Source organism: Dermacentor variabilis, chromosome 1, assembly GCF_050947875.1.
Source record: "Dermacentor variabilis isolate Ectoservices chromosome 1, ASM5094787v1, whole genome shotgun sequence".
NCBI classification, from domain to species: Eukaryota; Metazoa; Arthropoda; class Arachnida; order Ixodida; family Ixodidae; genus Dermacentor; species Dermacentor variabilis.
In genome coordinates this window covers 281,417,501-281,437,528 of record NC_134568.1, presented here as the reverse complement: position 1 = coordinate 281,437,528, position 20,028 = coordinate 281,417,501, and the positions used below count along the sequence as shown (strand labels likewise).

At 41.0% G+C, this 20,028-nt stretch overlaps 1 protein-coding gene across 2 annotated transcripts in view; it reads right to left on the bottom strand.

Moving 5' to 3' along the window:
* Positions 1 to 20,028, bottom strand: part of Als2 (Amyotrophic lateral sclerosis 2) — an 85,869-nt gene that overhangs the window by 50,207 nt on the left and 15,634 nt on the right. For both annotated transcript variants that reach the window (XM_075676576.1, XM_075676585.1), the window contains exons 4-6: positions 18,113 to 18,222; positions 10,631 to 10,697; positions 2,428 to 2,599 (exon numbers count right to left, since the gene is read on the bottom strand). In XM_075676576.1, coding sequence (XP_075532691.1) covers positions 2,428 to 2,599; positions 10,631 to 10,697; positions 18,113 to 18,222 — 349 coding nt within the window. The remainder of the gene's footprint in view (positions 1 to 2,427; positions 2,600 to 10,630; positions 10,698 to 18,112; positions 18,223 to 20,028) is intronic.

Sequence of the window (20,028 nt, the reverse complement as noted above, 5' to 3'; positions counted from 1 at the left end):
ACACGTCAACCCCTGACCTTGACTTGGCCAGATAACAACTCACAATGTTATAAGACTGCTATGTAAGACGAGGGGCGAATTTAGCAGCCTTTCTTCAGGAAAAAATATCTCTACTACCCACATTCCTGTTTACAGTCAAATCTCGATATAACAAAGTTGTACTTGCAGCAAAAAACTGCGTTAAATAGCAAATTTTGTTAGCAGTGAGTTCAATGGGGCTGGTTGGTCCATCTTTAGAATAAAATAAAGTGCTCTGTCCAGTGCTCTTTAATCGCTCGTCCTGTGTTGCACTGTTCCTGTTTATATTCCAAATTTTGTTACTCCAAGGTTTTAAATTTTAGCAGTAAAAACAATTTCACAGATTCACACAACATTTCTGGTGGATAGTATCTTGTCAGTAAGCACTTATAAACAAACTGCAAGAAGGTTGAGCCGAAATAGCATGGTTATGAGCACCAGCAAATGTGGTGCACATTGTGCTAAGAGCAACGCATCGGCATGGCTCACAGCATCCAAAATTTGCATGTGTTGCGTCGCGCATAGCTGTAAACCTTGGGACACCATGGCTAACTGTGCTTAGTCCCCGCAGCCATCATCAGATCGCACCCACAAATTAAAAACAGTGTGAATGGTATGGATATTCATTCCAAGAAAAAATTGGCAGTTTCGCCCGAAGGGCACAGCTCTGACTGCAACAGTAAGGTTTAACATTACGCTTGAACGTCTCGGACAGTATTCTAACTATACGCAGGTCAGACTAATATGGACGCAACATACATAGGTGCACCAAAATTTCTGGCATCCCTAAAAGCTTTTAACATGCCATGTAGGGCCTGTAATGACATCGCACAGGTACCACTATGCTGCCTGGAAAGAGCCATGCTAGTAAATTGCATCACTTTCAGTTTTGAGCACTGATATTGTTTTGCACTATTAATATTTAATAATCTGAGAAGATTTAAGATAAGAGGCACGTACAGTGAATATAATGTTTCCTGACATTTGTTTGTGGGCTGGCATTTTCGAAATTCTGAGAAATAATTTAGTCAAATACATATGACCTAGTATGAGCAACATTGATTGAATAGTGCAGTAATATAACCCACACATACGGCATAGATAAGCATAGATAAGCATATAGCATACATATACTTAAATATATGCAGAGTCCCAGGGCGACGACACAAGTGCCAGCAATGATGACGGCAAAAATTAACTTGGAGTGCCCATATAATTGCTATCACAGTAAAAAAATGTTGCAGTTTCACCAGAAAGGCGGACCACTGATGGCGATAGCAATGAGACCACTACACAAAGTAAAGTTCATAGATTTATCAATGTCACGTGCACTCAGGCAAACATGAACAGATCTCACTCGATGACCATCAACACTCGGCACAACGTGAGTGAACGTTTAGCGCAGTGTCTCAGAAACTTGAGATTATGTGATCGCTAACACTAGACAAAAGGGAACACAATGCACATCAAGGCCAAATCTCAGCTCACCTGAACTTTGCACTTGGCACAGACTAACTCTAAAAGACTATGCGTGGCCCGTGTATGGACAGCCATGCGCAGCCATGGCAAGGGTAAAGGAGGAGATGTGCGCTAAGGGGGACAGGGCAAATAAGCATGTGTCTCCTACTAACGTCAGAAATGGAACTTAAGCACCACTGATACTTACTTTTTGCCTTCCTAACCAGTATGAACATTCTCAAGAAAATGCACACTATGCCTACAGTTGCACTGAATGACAAAAAAAATTTTGAGAGAGAACAGATGCCCTATTTAAGGTGAGCTGTACGAAAAATAAATTTGTTAGATTATTTCAAACCACTTTTAAACAGATTTCAACAGTTGTGATATTCAGCCGTTGCGACATATTCATCTGTCACAAGAGCAGTTCATAAATAGTTTTCTCCATCTTTTAATGTTAAATGAATGAGAAATCAACCAGTGTAAACATGCTGCCTTTACTTATCCATACATTTTTGAACAAGGTTAATTTTTTTCCAAATTCACTGCATGACATCAACTTTCGTTAGTGTAGCTACATTATACAATCTACCACCCTCAGAAAATCCAAACACTTTTATCATAACAAGCCATCAAACAAAGATACCAAGAACAACACAGGGGAAACCACTAGTACTTACTAATCGAAGTAAAGAAACGATAAATTAATGGAAATGAAAGTAGATGAAAGTGGATATGATTAATAAAGATTGGGCCCCTCAGTTAACCCTCTTTCTTCTCGTTCAAACACTTTTATATAATTTGACAAATTTAGCTCACAAAAGCCAGATATATATACACATATTTATGCTGCATATTCTTCCATTTATTTGTGCAACATAAACATAATGAACCACAACAATGACGTCAATTACCCACAGAACAAGACTGATGCAAATAGAAAACACATACCGTCTTTCACAAGTTGGAGAAAAACCTTGTTTTGTACTACACACAGGTTGCTAAGGCAACGTCGTTCTGATGCTCCAAACTCATAAAGTGCTTGAACTTCATCTGTTTCTTTCAGGTTAATCAGGCAACCAGAAGAAGGCCCACCAGCAAAAACACCAGTAATAAGGCCACCCTAAAACAAAATGTGAATCAGTAACATTGGTAACAAATGACATATACTGAGCATTTATTCCAGCATGCTACAAATCCACATAATTCATGCAATGCCAATAGTATTATTGCACAAAATAAGGTAACATGTCAAGAGTTCTCTTAAAGGGCCCCTCACCAGGTCTGGCCAGCCATTTTGAGCTGACAAGCACAGTGGGCTTACAAGAAGAGCATACAATGCAGACTCGCGATTGTGTCGGCTAAGTATTACATCCCTACGCACCATGGAGAGAGCTTAAATTTCAAACTATATGCCGTTTACTCTTATCACGGGCACCACGCTCCCAGCCAGAGTGTCGATGTCGATCACGCAAGTGTGCCTAGGTACATGGTAGTGCTGTGACATCACACATAGTGACATGCAACTTCGAGAATTATTCAAGGCAGCACCACTTATTTGTTTAATCTGTTGCTTCAATAGATGAATTAAAGTTTAGAGAAATAATAAAACATACAAACTGAATGTCTGCATGTTTTTATGTTTTACTTCGTAACATAACAAAAGAGATGTACTTCCATTTTGTCTGCTTGTTCTCACGTCATGCAGTCGCGCGTGCAGAGAATGAAACTATGTCATTTTCTAACGTGTTCCGGCACTGCGATCATGTTCTTTCATCCTCTCGAGTCTGCCTGAGTTCTTGCGATTGTGGCACTGACTTACACCACTAATCAAGTGTTCTCGTGCAGAGTGTACAAAATCACCCGCTGCATGAAATGAGACAAACACAGCAGCTTGCACATGAGGTCATCACCGGAAGTGCGCCATTCAGCAAGAATGCAAGAGAGTTAAAAAAAGAAGGCGGGGCCTGTGCCGTATTCGTCAGGCAATCCTCTGGCTCCTGTATGGGAGAACGCAGGGAAGAAATTTCGCTTGCAGAGGCTAGACGGGGCAAGTGGTGAGAGCGTCTATGCTGAAAGTGATGCCCACCTCCTGAAATCGTGGGTTCGCGGCACTTATTTTAGTGCTGCTATTGATGAACTAATTCGAAAAATTATTGCAGTAGAACACTCCTAAAGATACGTAACAACTTCCAGCATATAACCAAATTTTGCTATGTGGCCTGGTGAGGGGATTTTAAGAAGGCTCTCCCTCTAGTAAAACAATGTTCCAGCTTATTGTAGTTTATTGTAGTTTCTACTGCAACTACAGTGACAGTTTGAACCTAAATATCTTGACATGTTATAAAATACATCACAGATCGTACCACAAACAACCAACCTATTACAACAAATGCAATTTGCAAATTTAATTCGTTACAGCCCACTTTATTTTTCATATCTGGACACACAAGAAAGCACTAAATGACACCACAAAAAAAAAAATTTTGTCAGCAGGAAGTTGGGAAAACATTCTTGAGCATGCATTTAAAGCCAATGACTTTAACATTCTCCTAACTTTAATCTTTACTGTAACTTTCCAATACACATTCTCACAATGTCAACTGCTTCAGCAGCTATGCATGGGCTATAGTGACTTGCACCGCTAATCAGGTGCTGTCATGCAGAGCGCACAAAATCGTCCACAGCATGAAATGAAACAAACGCAGCAGCTTGCACATGAGACCATCACCACAAGTGCACCACTCAGCACTCAGATGGCAGACGTCTACGCTAACACTAATGGCAGCCCTACAGACACAACAGAATAGGCGAGATCAGGGACTGAAATTGACTGTATCCCATTCCCTCTGACACACTCTCAATGGGTGCGCTGTCGGTCCAACACAACAGCACTGGTGATAACTTGTTACCACTGTGAATGGAGGAGACCCTTATCACCAATGGCAGTGGGGCCATCAGGACACCAAAGCAATGGAAGAGCTGCTGCTGCTCGTGATATAAAGGCAGCTTCTTTGAACCATCTCTCTCCCAAATGCAAGTGCACAGAGATGACAATAAATGGCCACTCAAAATAATGCCCTTTTGTCATTACTCTTTTTCTGCCAATGCAATGAAGCAACCTTTCAAAAGTGGCCAGGGATACAGACGTGCCATAAGGCCTGCTAAAGGGTATACAGTCGAACACCTCTGCAATGAACACTTCTACAGCAAAATGACCTGTATCATGGAAAGCTGATTAAGTCCCAGCCTATATTTCATATATTTTATATATTTCATGTATTTCGTATATTTCATATGTATTGTGAATGCTTTACAATGAAGAAAACTACAATGAATTTTCCTGTACAATGAAGAAATTTAGCCATCCTCGATGGCTGATTTGGTGCTCTAGAACGAATTGTTGCTTTACAGCGGAGCCACCATTGTCGTCCACAGACATCAACAAGGTGTGCTCTGTGCTAGCACTAATGGCAGCCCTAGTGACACAATGGAAGACAGTGCCGATGTCATAAATAGTCCTGCTCCACTGCTCCAGGAATCGCACAACTCAAACATTGCTTGTTTTAGTGCATCAGCGGGTGCAATGGCTCGTAGATACTTCACCATTGATGATGACATGATGATGTAAAACTGATAACCTCCGATGTCTTCAAAGCCAGCTAGGGTGCAAGGGACCCAAATGTCAATGAAGGCAACAGTGATGAAGCTACTGTATACAAGCGAAGATTTTTGACGTTAAGCGCAGCCGATGGTGGCATTCGACGATCTGCAGCTCCCATGTTTCACTGTAGAGCATGCTGTGAACCTCGGTGCAATAAAGTTGGCTTCAGTAAAGTGTGCACAAAAAGTTTAGCGACTTATTTCACGTCTCTTGAATACACATAAATATAAGTTTTCTTTGGTGGAATGCGCCTAGGTTGCTCTGCTCTAGTGTAAGCAGTACAGTGCAAGACCTTTACAACAAAGTGACTTATATAACGAAGAATTTTGGAGGTCCCGAGCACTTTGTTTTGAAGGCATTCCAATTGTAATGCGGTAGTTGTTTTCCCAAAAAATTTCAACAAGTTAAAAAGCTAATTTGTTTAATAAATGGCTGAGGCAATAAGAATTTTCGTCCGTATATGCACAGAATATAGAACATTTGTTTTGTTGAAGAATCATTGAAACTGCATTCAAAACATAAATAAGATATCTGAAATTTGACATATCTGAAATAAAAAATGCTGTGAATACACATTTCGATGCCTTGGAATTGCACGTGATGGCTTTCGAAACCTCTTGTGTAAAGGCACTGCCTGGTCAAGACTCTGATCAGCTTCATTCTGAGGTGGCTTGCCCTAAGCCACTGCCAAATAACGATAATAACTGCCAAATATGACGATCCTGAAAACCGTTCACAAAGAAATAACAATCCTTCATGGCATACCAGAAGATATTAAATGAGAATCGTGACACACTGCACTCCAAGGTTATGAATGTTTTCAACAGGCTTTCCCTTGACTGTGCGCGTATTGAACGCTTCCATAGGTTAGGCAGAATGCGCCCTGGGCATTCTCACCCTATCATGTTACAATTGCTTGATTTCAGCAATAAGCTAGTGATGCTGAAAAACGCTTATAAGGTGAAAAATTCCGGCATGAAACTTGCTGAAGATTTTTCGTCCAGAGTGCGTGCAGTAAGTAAAAAGCTATGGGATGCTTCAGTTGAGCAGCGGAATAACGGCTCGGTTATTAAAATGAGGCTCGATCATTTATTTATAGATAATATCGTTCATCACAACTGGGATGGTGCCTCAAATAGTTTAGTAAGAGCTCCTGGTTTTGATCTAGCGCAAAATTTCCAAATGTCTTAAAGTCAGGTTGACCCCCCCCCCCCCCAATCTCATCACTCTGTCACAGATCTCGCGCTTTTGAATGTTAATGCCAGAAGAATAACTAACGAATTTCCACAATTTTTTCACCAGTTTCTTCATGCTCTATTCATGTTATATGCATCACATAAACATGGCTTCATGAAGATATTCATGACACAGAATTCATGCCTCCTGGTTACACTGCTGCCCACTACAACCATCAGAATAAGAAAGGCGGGAGCGTTGCTTTGCTTTTACGTTCAGATTTTAACTTTAAGGTTCTACCAGATCCTCGCAATGTAGAATCTGCTTGGTGCAAGTTACTAGTGCATAAGCAGAATTTCACAATCTGTGTTCTTCCTCGCCCCCGATCAATAGCCCCAGTGACTTGTTCGATAATATTTCACATTTTATACATGACCATAGCTTTGACAGTTCTAACTTAATCGTTCTTGGTGACTTTAACGTTTCCGGCATTCACTGGCCTTCCCTTACATATTCCTCTATTAGTGCCTCTATTTGTACAGCCTTAATTACATTTCCTTTGTGCCATAACCTGATACAATTAGTTGATAAGAATACACGGCTGAACTCCATACTTGACTTAGTGTTTATCAGTGACAGTCTTGGTCACTTGAGTTTTAATTACGATATCCTGGAAGGAATCTGGGATCATAATGCAGTTTTCGTACACATTAACTGTCCTATCCCACACGAATGCTTTAGCTATTCCACATTTCATGATTTTAACAAGGCTGACGATACATCCATCACTGACACTCTGGCAGATAACTTTGACCATTTTTTGTCACTCAGTATTGAATGTCATGTTGACAGTCTTGTTGATTGTTTTGAGTTGTTAGTGAAATCTTGCATCAATAACAACGTTCCATTAAAAACAAATAAGATAAATAATAAACTTACTTGGATTAGCAGGGATATCCTGCACCTGTCACGCCATCCTTTGCATATTGAGTGATTACTTTCCCATTATCACATTGAAGCCTTAAAACTTTTATATGCAATTAATAACTCCCCCTCTGGTCTTTCTGATTGTAACCGTATCACATTTACTAACTCAAGTTGTACCCGTAGGCCCCACGCCTTGAACATAACACTTATTTGTGCCCGTACTAACACATTCAAGTGCAGTTTTTTTCCACTTACAATAGAGCTTTGGAATTCTCTACCCAGTAACATTTGTTCACTATCACTAAAAGATTTCATAGCTGCCACTGGTAAGCACTTCGCTAACATTAAAGCGCTTCTTTTTGATCATTCATCTTTTTGTGTTTATGTGCGTTTTCAATGTGTAATGTATAGTAATGTATAATGTTCCTACTCCTGCTATAGTCCTATATTGGGCTGCAGTATATGTAAATAAAATAAAATAAATAAATAAATATAAAATCAAAAGATATGTTATAACTACCACACTTAAGAATGGAAAACAAACACACATGCACATACACTTGACAGCTAACAATGCTACTAAAATGTATGTTTTTTCCCTTTCTCATATTAAAGACCTTACATATACCTACTAACAACATTTCTACTATGAGAGAGGATGCACACACTGAAAGTTTCAATTTGAAAAAGTTCTATATGCAGTCAAAAACTATATTAAATAGGGAATTTTGGTACAATGATGTTTCCATGTCTCAAATGTGCAAATGCGCCCCCGTGACAGTCCTTTTGGCATATATGTTGTGAAGAACGACCCTCTTAAAGCTGGAGTTCCCAGAGACTTTAATGGTGGTTTCACAGCTGGAATATGCTCAGACTAGTAGCTGGTGAAATCATGACAGCAGTACTTACTAACCAGAGGAGTGTATGCTTTTAAAGGGACACTGAAGAGCACCTCAAAGTCAATTTATACTAGTAAAATATTCCTTCAAAGTTCCATTCTCATTCATCTGGCAGTAAAAACTAGTGGAGAAAATGAAGGCCACAGTTCCCTTTGTTGGCTTTTGTGCTGTAACCTCAGCACCAATGTGCAAGTGACGTCACAAATTTCAAGGTATTTTCTTGCATACTATTCCTTTTTAGTGTCCCTGCTGGAGCAGTGTCACCAAAGCAGCAGAACAGTGGCATGAGGTTACAATATTTCTGGTAAAGCACAGCATCTTTTATCTCAAATGCCACCGCTTGCATTTTAGTCGAGCAGGCGATGAGCCATACTGGCCACTACTCCTCAAAAACTGTAACTTCATTAATATGAAATGCTTAAGTTATAAAACTGGCTGCTTTCATTTGCAAAAACTTCATGATCATGACTATAGTCAGTGACAAAGGAATGCAGAAGCTATTCCCTCAAAAGTTCGTTGTACCAGCTCTTCGTCCATCTGCAGTAAAAAAAAAAAAGAAACTCCCAGAAAACACAAGATATGGCGAGAAGGCACAGCTGTGCCTCAGTAGTAAACAACAAACTTGCCATGGTCAAGCCTGCACCAACAGGAAGCACAGTAACAGGAAGTACAGGTGCTAAGAAAGCTCACTGCACAAAAGCATGCAAAAAACTTCAAGGACCACTGTAGTGGCAAGCGCAGATAGTGCACGTCAGGACAGCACAGGCACTTAATGAGTGTAAACTACACAAAAAAACTTGCAGGAGGTTTCTGAGTGTAACACAAATGTTTCAGTGTTAGCTGTAGAGCAGGTTAGACATTTTTGTTTCCAATCTTGAACTCTCCGAATCGCCCTTAGATGTCAGAAAGTTCTGTTTCCTCCATTCAAAGTTCCATGTAAAGGACATTTTATAGGGTTTTTGTCTAAATGACTTCGCTTCTTATTTATGCTTGAGTGTTCGCTGGCTTTGTAAGCATTTACTGGCACAGCGCAGCAATGTGGTGAGCGAGGCACTGCCACCGTCACCTTGAAGAGTTTTGCGTCATGTCATCAAACACTCCTCTCTCATTGGTGAAAACACACAGGGAATTGCATGTGATTCCACGAATGGAAGCACCTTCTGGCGCCTCTCTTGCTGTGGACAGCACCAACTGTGTGAAACTGAGCAATGGGCTAAGAAAAGCTAATGCTTTAAAATAATACAACGCATTACATGGTGAACGGTGGTAAGCTCGGAGCCTCTGTGGATACATGTGTACAGAGGGGAATGCTGAGTTCACAAAGGGCAACAGTGCTGAGATCATGTAGTAATGAGGGAACACAAACACGCATGCACACACAAGGAGATGGCAAACAAGCAACGATGACTTGCTGGCATATTAGAAGTTAACACGTGCACAAGCAAGGAAGGGTGAATGAGAGGTGATGATTGCCTGGCACATAACGTTGAGGTGCATTTGCCCCAGCATTATCTACCTGTCACTGACTATACTTATCACTGACACCATGAAAGAAAGCAGTCTTCAATCAGTAATCACAATTATAAAGCTCAAAGCCTGCACAGCCCAGTAGTAGTGTACCTCACATCACAAAATGCTATTAGCAAGTTAATGTTAACCTGAGTGCTAATTAACACAAGAAACATTCAATGCTGTTCTTCTAATGCTTGCACATGAGTAACGCCATAGCCACTGAACCATTCCAGCAGATAACTATTTGGAAATGCACATACTAAACAAGCCAAATTTACAATGTTGCCTTTGTTTTTGGTCATGTGGCAAACTTTAAACGTTGTGAAATAATGTGCATACTAAGTGGTGTTTTCTCTGACTGCTGCACATATTACCTATGATAATTAAGCCCCATATTTAATGTCTCTTTCCAATAGAAATACCTTATCTGGCAAATAATTTCTGCAGAAGTCTGCAATAAAGCAAAAATATGCAGAAATAAAGAGAAAATACTTTTCTGCTTCATTTTCCAACGCTTTCTGCTTATATGTGCCAAACTGATTCCATCTCCGGAAAGTACAGTTGTCTGCCTCCCATCAAGAATCCTTTCAGAAGGATTCAGCTGTTTTGTTGTTTATACTAATGCAAACATTTTTGTTTTAATTATAATTGTCTTAGTGTAACAGTGTACACTGGACATCACTACCATAGTCATTAAGAACTACTTGAAGAGCCTGCCAAGTGTTTGGGAACAAATAAAAATGTTCTATTCATATACAATTTGTTTAAGAAACACTGTGTACACTCCTAAATTGTGTAAATTCTAGGATGGCTGCCCTTGCCACGCATCTTGCTGTTAATTTGATTGTCTTTTTTTTTTTTCAAACTAGGGCCCTACAACAGTTAGGGCTAACTGGAATACCATATCAAATGTAAAAGTATCAAATAACACTAAAGTATAAACAGTGCTTGTTTAAAACATAATGACAAGAAACACCTTTTTCAATGCCAGCACTGGAAATACTTTCTTGGACTTCTGGCATCCATACGGTGAGCTCACACACCTAAAAAAAAAAGGAAATAAATATACATGCAGCGTAAACATACTATTCATATTCAAACTAAAATTAAACAATATGCAAGCACATATATTACACAAGAAAACTATGCAGGTCCTACACACTGTGGCAATCAATGTTACGTGAAGAATCTGCCAGATAGCTATACTCACTTGGCTATACTCACTTGGCCAGATAGCTATACTCACTCATTTCTTGGCTATGAAGCGAAGGCTACGGAAATTAAGCGCGCCTCTTTCACCGGTGCTGGAAGTAGTCCCACAGTTTTGCTCATGTTTTCTTATGTGGGAAATAGAAAACAATACTTTTTTGTTTTTTACAGCCCCTAATTTGAAACAATACGTAACATTCACCAGTCAGCTATTGGTATTTTATTGTATTTTTAGTTTGCTTTTTCAAGTTTTCACACACCCGAGACCGTCGCACGTTTTGCACATTCCTCAAATGCAAAATGACACCCGTGTCTTCTGGCGAGTGTTCTTCGCTTGCTGTCCCGTCAATCAACTCCCCTGAGAGGCTGTTGATCAACTTTAGCAACAAAAGACTGTTGAAGCACACAAAAAAACTTTTTCCAGCATCTGCATGGAAACCAAGCAAACCCACTTGGAAATCGCAACCATTCACATGTACAAACGAGTGAGCGAGCTGACTGCTGCGCCGGTTCTACCGACGCCACCGTCGGTAGCGTGTCCAAGTTCTAACCGACACCATATGGCTGCTTTAGAGCTCGGACGCAGGCTGCGATGCTCACTGTTCAGAACTTCGTATATGTCGGATGTGAATAAACATTGATTCATGCCGAGTTAATTGTACCTGCCTTGACTAAAATAAAGAGGTTGTGCGAGGTTGGGGAAACCGGTGTTAAGCATGCCCAGACTACATTGCATACGAATACAGTTATGTGCAGAAGCTCTGCCCCCGTAGCATTTGCTTCATAGCCAAAAAAAGTTGTCCACGAGTATAGCCATCTAGCATCGTTTGAGGTTCTGAAAAGTGTTACAGATGGTGCAACATGTCCGTGTAAGATGATTAATTGCACGTGTGATGCAAGTGCAGGTGCAATAGTGACAATGATGATGATGATAATAGTATGATGGCTATGGCGATACAGAATAGACCGCTTGTAGCGTAACTCTCCGTAGTCACTAATATCCATACTATAAGTGGCACTGACACCACAACCGAAACAACACTTCAATGACTGCACATGTGCAAAACATGTAGACAGAGCAGCCGCACATATTTGAGAAGCGAAGCACATGACCAGGATGTTTTCAGCCGTTTAAATTTACGAACAATGAAAAGTTAATGTCTAAGAACTCACAGTCTTCGTATAAAGCAGACAAAGTAATACAGAAAAAGAAAAATAATACATAGAGGAAAGTAAGCTGCCGACTAAATTTTCAGACCTACAGCACTGCCACCAATTCCACAGAATTAATGTAGAATGGAGACTAAAATTTTGGATGACTTAGAAAGTCTCGTTCAATTTCTCAGACCGATCCGCATGCCGCAGTCCACGGTGTTGAAAACACGCCGACCATGGACCAAGTTGCTGCCATTCGAGTGTTGCCCATGCTATCTGTGCCCTCACTTTCATTTCAAAGTGGTTCCACCACTTTCCAAATGTTGTAAAGCCACTGCGTCACATATTGTTGACTCGGCACCAAACCACAAATTTGCTCAGCTACTTCCAACGAGGCATGCTGTAGCCAGCGGCGGTGCCGGGTGGCATGCCGTCGCAGGAAGCTGACCTTTGATATGCTCATACCCGTAGAACAGTGGGCATGCGATTACAGAAACAGGCTGAACTGACAGCAGCGCGTATGAATGGAGTTTGGTCTTTTAAGCGACCAGCCGCAGAAACTACTACGAACACCTACCAAGTCTGTGTGTGTGCGCCTACAGGGAGGAACGGCAGAAGCTTGCATGGTGGCATAACGCCAAAAAGCCCCAAACTAAATTTGCGGAACACCACTTAAACTCACAGCAGTCAAGGTCGCACAAGCAATATCAGCACTTCACGACAATGCACACCACAACGGGCACACACAAACTGATGAGCCAAAGTCAACAAAGAGTTATAATGCACATTCAGTGCAAAAGGACTCTGCAAAATTAGCTAAGCAGCGCCGCTGCACCCCTTAAGAAGCGTCCCCAATGTTAAAAAGCTTCTTTTTGCAGCTGCGTAGCCATGCCACAGTCTGTTGTCTTTACAGCAGTGCACATGCTCATCTTCAATTGGTCACGGCGCTCAGTCACCATGCTGCACATCCTCTCCCTCTTTCATTGCTTGTGGCACTCAGACTGCATTTGCACCTTTCTGTTATGCAGCACTAAATAGCACTGCACATGCTTTCTTTGCTCATGGTGCCTGCACTGCACATATTCTCTCTCTTGTTTCCCATGGCACTCGCGCTGTGTGTGCTCGCTTGTTCATTGCTCGAGGGGTTTGTGCTGCCCGTGCATTCTCTCGTTGCTTGTGACACTTGCTCTGCATGTGCTCTCTCTCTCGTCACTTAGTAGGTGAACCGCAGATTTAAAATTGCAATAAATGATCTTTGTTATGGAGACAGCTACAAGCAACTATTAGTGCAATGACCTGCAAAGGTTTGCAAAGCTTAAACTAAGTGCTTTATGATACACTTGCAAGAATTGACTGACTGGCTAGTCGGTTCATTATCACACACAAAAATTCAACGATTACAATACTCCCTAATGTGAAATGTGAGTGCAGCTCTATATGTGTTTTCAATTTGCAATATATTGGCTGGCATGGATAATCTGTCTCGTGCGGCACATTGCAAACAGAGCTAACTGTGGTGCGACTGCCTCGCTAATCTTGAGATCACGAGAGGCAGCGCATGGGTGATGCGTGGGTGCAATTCACAGAAGCCGCCGAAGACAGACCTCCCAAATGATGCACGCTAGTCTGGTGCAATCTCGTAGCCATCGTCGCCACACTACACTTTTCTTGCCACGCTTTCGCCATACCCTCCTCCTCCGCTTCCCTCCTCCCGTCTTTCATTCCCCGCTGCGCTCCATGTTCGCTCTTTCATCCTTCGCTGAGCTCATTCACTCGGTTACGCTGACACCGACACTCGCCACAGGAATGGCCGCCTAAGAGCTGTGCTCTAAAACAGCGTTTTAAGACGGGACACAAGGGAAGAACCACAGAGCGCAAAGTGTGTGTGCTTCTTTCCTTGTGTCCCGTATTGAAGTGCTGTTTTTTGTGTGTGTGTGTGTGTGTGTGTGTGTGTGACAAACAGTGCGCTATTGCCAATTGTGAAAACTATTACAGTTGTCGTTTCGTCACGCGACTGCCTCACAGGCTCGTAGACCATGGGTATAATTTCCAGAAAATACCCATGATATTTGCCCTTTGAATTGCTGCCAAGACATGCTATTGCTTGTACTGCATTTCCGCACTGCCCAGTTGACCACGACAATGTTTCTCCGCAGCTGCTCCTGCAGCCCGCTTCTTCCCAAAAGGGGCCAGCACTGAGTGAACACACCCGCATTGAAGCAGCTTACTAAACTTCATCCCTGTGTATGTAAGGGCCACTCGATTTATCACAAGACATGTATCAAAAGAAGGCATGCGAGCAGAAAAATGCCCACTTTGACTCCATGTACAGTGCGGTGCTTGTCTCATCTGTAAATTTCTCTAAAATCAGCAGTTTCACGGACTAGCTTCATGTTTTCGAGGCTGTTGTGGCACTGAACAACACATAAATACTGTGTACCAAGATTACGGGATGATGAGACCATGCTTGATAAAGTGTAAATACAACCACCAGTAGCACACACTCCAACACAAACAGGCGCACGGCTGCTCCGATAGAAAAGGAGGCAACCGGCAACATTGGAATCTGTCAGCTAGGGGAGCAAACAGCACTGGTATCATGGACGGAAACTGGAGGCTGCCTTGTCTATAAGTGGCTGAGCAAAGACTTCTCTGTCACCTAGGCAACCCCTGCACGCCCACATCGCACTGTCGTCTCCTCCTCCTCCGCATTATCCTCATCACTCTCCCCTCCCATCGGCTGGTGCACCTCGTTGAGAAGTGCGCTTGCTACCGTGCTTGTGTGTGGGATTTCATGGTGGAAAATGCATCATGACCAGTATTTCGTATCACGTGAGTGCGCTATAAGCAGTATACGTATACATGGAGTTCTATCGGAGGATAAGCAGGAGTCAGAAAAGGCTACGTTAAAGCCAGTACTGCATTATAGCTGCTTACATTATAAGTAGTCTAAGCTGTAGCAGGGTATGTTAACATAAGAATGAACCGCATGGTCCGATGGCCATCTTTTGTCTTTAACGAGGTTTTTATACGAGATAAAGTGTCTGATGAAAGAAATACAACTTGGTTTTGTGAAATACAACATAGCTTTTCTGTAAAAAAATTGTATGTCACTGAAAGTGAAAAGCTGCTTTGTTGAGATTAGCAAATTTGAAAGCTTATATCACATATAATTTTTATCAACATGTGGATAACTAGTCGGCTGCTAGTTATCCATGTGTTAATGAAAAAAAATATATCTTTTACATCTTTCATCTAAACTAAGATCAAACATTGGATGTCTAAAGGTATTTTAAATTTCATATACAGTTTTTCTGGAATCACATGAAGAATAATACATAGGTCGAGATATAAGGTTATTTACCAATGTAAAACAAAATGTTGCAACATGTTTTTGGAGTTCTTGAGTTACCAGTAATGGGCAGGCATTTGGGCAAGTTTTTCAAATGAGGCTCGAAAAATACCAACATTCACAGCTAAAAAAATTCTATACATTTTAGGAGTTTATTCACAAATAACTGCTGAACCTACAGTTACAAACTTTTCTGATAATAAGCAAAGTTATTTAAGGAAATACCAAAATTTCTAGAATAGTGTTTCAGCATAACTCTTAGTTTGTACAGCTTGTTTGACTCAAAATTCAAGGACAATTCAAAGATTTCAAGGATGCTGATGGCCAAATTTCAAGGAGGGGGAAACAAACTTTATTCATACACATGCATTGAAAATAGTGAAATTTCCGTTTTTTTTTAGCTGCAAGAAATTGCAGCTATACAGCTGCTGGGTTGGACACTTGCATCAATCTCTTCACGTCCCTTTTCTAAGTTGACTTTCCCATTGTGCTGATGTGAATTGCTTTCGGCACGATGGTTAGTAGTGTCTGACTTCAGCCAAATTAGGATACTTGTCGTGCTAAAGCCATGTACGTGAAACTTGCTTTCCGCAAGGCATTTCAAGAGCCTAGGGTTTGAATAGAGTTACGAAGACTGTGATGCAAACCAACTAGCGAAATGGCAAAATGGTGGCAAAGCTTAGACGCTTGATCTTGCTTTATCTAGCTCCATGATGGCAACAGTGATTTAAACAAGCCCGTCAGTGGCTGTGGAAACACCACATTGCAATCATTTAGCGACACTTTCAAAAGAAAATATTGTCACAGACAAAGCCACAAGAGACTTCGGTCGATGCTATAGATCTCTATATATCGGTGTCCCGGCACCTTCGTCGTTCTCTTCTTCTGGGAGCCACCCAACATGCCTAGCATGTGGCACCGAATCACACCGAGTGGCTGTCAGCTGTGTCGTGGTCGTGGCAATATGTAGGATTGTTTCCCTAGAGACATGTCCATGGCACAGCCCCTATGAGGTGTTAGTTAATTTGAATATTCAAATGTCACCCCCAACCCCAGTTTTCAAGGACTTCAAGGAGCATTAAGGGCACTTGAGTCAGTTTTTCCATATTCAAGGGTTTTCAAGGATGTAAAGGAGGCGTACAAACACTGGTAAGTGCTCTACTAAGCCGCTAAATCTCACGTAGTGTAGTGGATAAACTTGGTCAATCCTGAAGGCGGTACAATGTTACATAGCATCTCAAAGCATTAGCTGCCACAAGGGAAAGGTGGCGATAATAGCACACTCTTGCTTTTACAATTAAATTGTTGCAATGCCACATGATACATGCACCAACTGCCTCGAAGCATTAGCTAGCAGGGAAAGAAAATGATAAGGTTGCTATTCACTTGTGCCATGCATGCATCTGCGGCCTAATGGGTAGAGCATCAGGCTACAGCACTGGGGGACCCTGGTTCAAACCTCATCATTAGACCGACAATTTTGTTTATTAAAGAGTCCCCAAATGAGGCAAGACCGGAACCTACCTACAACAATGTGCCTAGCATGAGAGAAAGAATGCTTTGAATTAAAAAAAGAAAGGAACTTCTGTAGTCTCTAGGCTTATAAAAACTCCTCTATAAATCACACACTGCTTTTTTGAGTTCAACAGACAATTAAGTCAAGAAAGGCTTACAGGAAATTAACATTTTCTTTCTAGTGAACTGGATAATTAATATAGATGAGGGTTAAATTTGTGGTAAAATAAATTTTCCTAATAAAGGAGAAGGCAAGTGGAAGGAAAGACTATGTTGTTGACACAGGGTGCCAAACCCACAACCTCTGCATGACAGATGCAGCATTCTATCAACAAAGAAAGTGGACAGAGGGACGGCCATCACTACCACTCAATTGGCAGAGCATTGCATGCACCGTGCGGTGGTTGTGGGTTCGGCTCCCGTCAGCAAAAAGCTTGGTTTTTCTTCCACTTTTTTTACTAACAAAGTGGTAAATATTCACTGAGGCTTAGATGAACTGCATGCTTGCCAACACATGCAAGCTTGCATCTACACGCCATGTGCCTGCCACACCTCACAAGGAATAATAGCCTGCATCTACAAGAGATGTGCGCCAGCGCGTGCTCACTTTGCTCCCTTATATTCTTCCACTGTGACACTCATAGACACTTTGGCAAACAATGTTTCTTACTTTGTTTTTGACTGTGTTCAAAGTATGTTAAATGTAACTGTTTTGTTTTTAGAGTTGTTAAATAGGTGCAGAAAGGAAAGAAAAAGCCATTTCTCAGATGACATCAATCCGCCTTACCGAGAATCAATTGTACCACACTGTAGCTGTGTAACCAGATGTGCTGACATGAGGCAGCCTGAGCGCTGATATAAGAGAGGAGCTGATCTCTACACTCGTGCAGAGTATCGATGTGCAAAAGCTGTACTGCACCACCTGCGCATACATGGGCGTGCACATCGGCAAGCGTATGTTTGGTATGGGCTTTAGAATGTCTCATCTTTAATGATCCCTACTGCCTAATTGTGTAAGACAAAAGACCCATAATAATAAAAAAATGCACTCGAAACAAAAAAGGTAGTAAAGGTAGTAAAGGTAGTAGTTACAGTGACTGATTATAAACTCACTCTTTACAAAACAGAAAAACAGGTTGTTTTGTTAATATTTCTTATAAACTTAAAACTCATACATATTTTCTTTCAGTTTGCTGTTTGTCGAAAAGAATGCTTTATTAAACTTACTGATGTTGTCCACAACTGTACATCACAGGATAAGACCCACCACAATCAGCCAAAAATAAAGAGTGGCTTTGACCAGCTGCAATGTCAAAAACCAGGTCATTTCTGGGCATCTAAAAAATAGAGAGCAATGACCAGTTATTTCTTCAATGCAACATATACACTGTCCTCATAATCTCATGATACTTTTACAAAGTTGAAAATGACATGTTCGTAAACCAAAAAGCTTTTTGCTTTTCAGCCACCCAAAATTTATCGAATGTGCCTGCCCAGCCATATTGGCATTAGCCATAAAAAGATACCTAAAAAGACTGACAACATGTTACACAAAATTAGAGTTCACATAAAACGAAGTCACACAGTTAAACAGCCTGAGCTATGCTTGAAGCTACAGACTACAGGTTTTGTCATAAAAAGCTTCTTAAGGTACGACAAATTATGTAAAAATAATGATGACACAGGAGACTTTAAGCTTACCGAGACCAAAACACTTGCCAGAAATGGCAAAAGATCAGTATGCATTGCAGTCTTGAATTGAATTCTGGGGTTTTATGAACCAAAACCACAATTTGATTACGAGGCATGCCATAGTGGGGGACCCCGGCATTTCGCACTCATCGAAATGTGGCCGCGGTGGCTGGGATTTGATCCTGTGGCCTCGCGCTTAGCAGCGCAACACCTTAGCTACTAAACCACCACCACAGGTGCATTGCAGTCTCTTGCTTAGACTCACGGTGTTCAGCAAGACAGATGAAACTAAATGTTCTTACGCTTCTAGTTTTGTATGCAGACTGCAATAGCTGAAGATGTCAAGCACATGCTAAAGTTATACTCTGAAGAGTATCCAAGCAAGTGTAAGGACAAACTTCAAATCTACTGCAGACAGATAGACCTAGTTTCTCTTAAGAGGTAAGGAAAAATAATATGCATGATACAGGTAATAAGATAGCCTACTGTCTTTAGAAGGTGATTAATTCAGCAATGCACCTGCAGTCTTTGAACTTCTACGAAACTAATTATAACAAAAGTTAGTACTAATGCTCAATTATAAGTGACAGCTCAACACTTTGAAGCATACTGAAGTGAAATGGCGATACCAGGTTTACTTGCACCAAATATCTAAGTAAATAAAGTTACGCTTGTTTCATTTCTGTAGTTGAATCAATACAAGTATAGATACAGATGAAACAGAGAAACACATTAATCCAATAATAAAGTTTGAATATTCGTAATACCTTAGTTTCTTATTGCAGGTAAGTTGAATTTTAAAGTTGCTGCTAGTCCTAAGCAAGATCTGCAGCTGTATCCGAGCCACTACTATGAGAATATCAATTTATCTTTGTCTGACAAGATTCTCTCCGTCCCCTTGCATCAACATAGACAGACATCAGCACTCTCTGACCATAGCCTTTGACCTAGCTAGTTGACAAACAAAACCGAAGCTTGATGGAATTCTGTGATGAAACTTCATGATGTATGAGCTTTGAAGAGCTTCTTTCAATTATGCTCAATGAATTTAAAAGAAAAAGAGAAAGGAAAGCTGTATGCATATATTTTTCTACATTTAGCTACAAGACCAAAGAAGAGAAAAGAATCCAGACCATGTCATGCACCAACAGACTTAAGCAATTCATCTGCGATTTCGTTTTCAAGAGTTCAAATATTGAGCCATTACTTCATACACACACACGCACACACAAAAAAAAAACATACCATTAGTACTTAAACCTACCCAAAAGACTCACATGCACAGGCACATATTCTTTTTCACAGGATGCACATGCTCTTATACTTGACTGCCGCCGGAAACAGCACATGCATGCACTACAGTTAATTAAAACGGAGAAATGTAAGGATATCAAGTTATCAAATACTTGTCTTAGAAAGGCCTACAGCCAATAGTCATCCCTCAAGCAGAA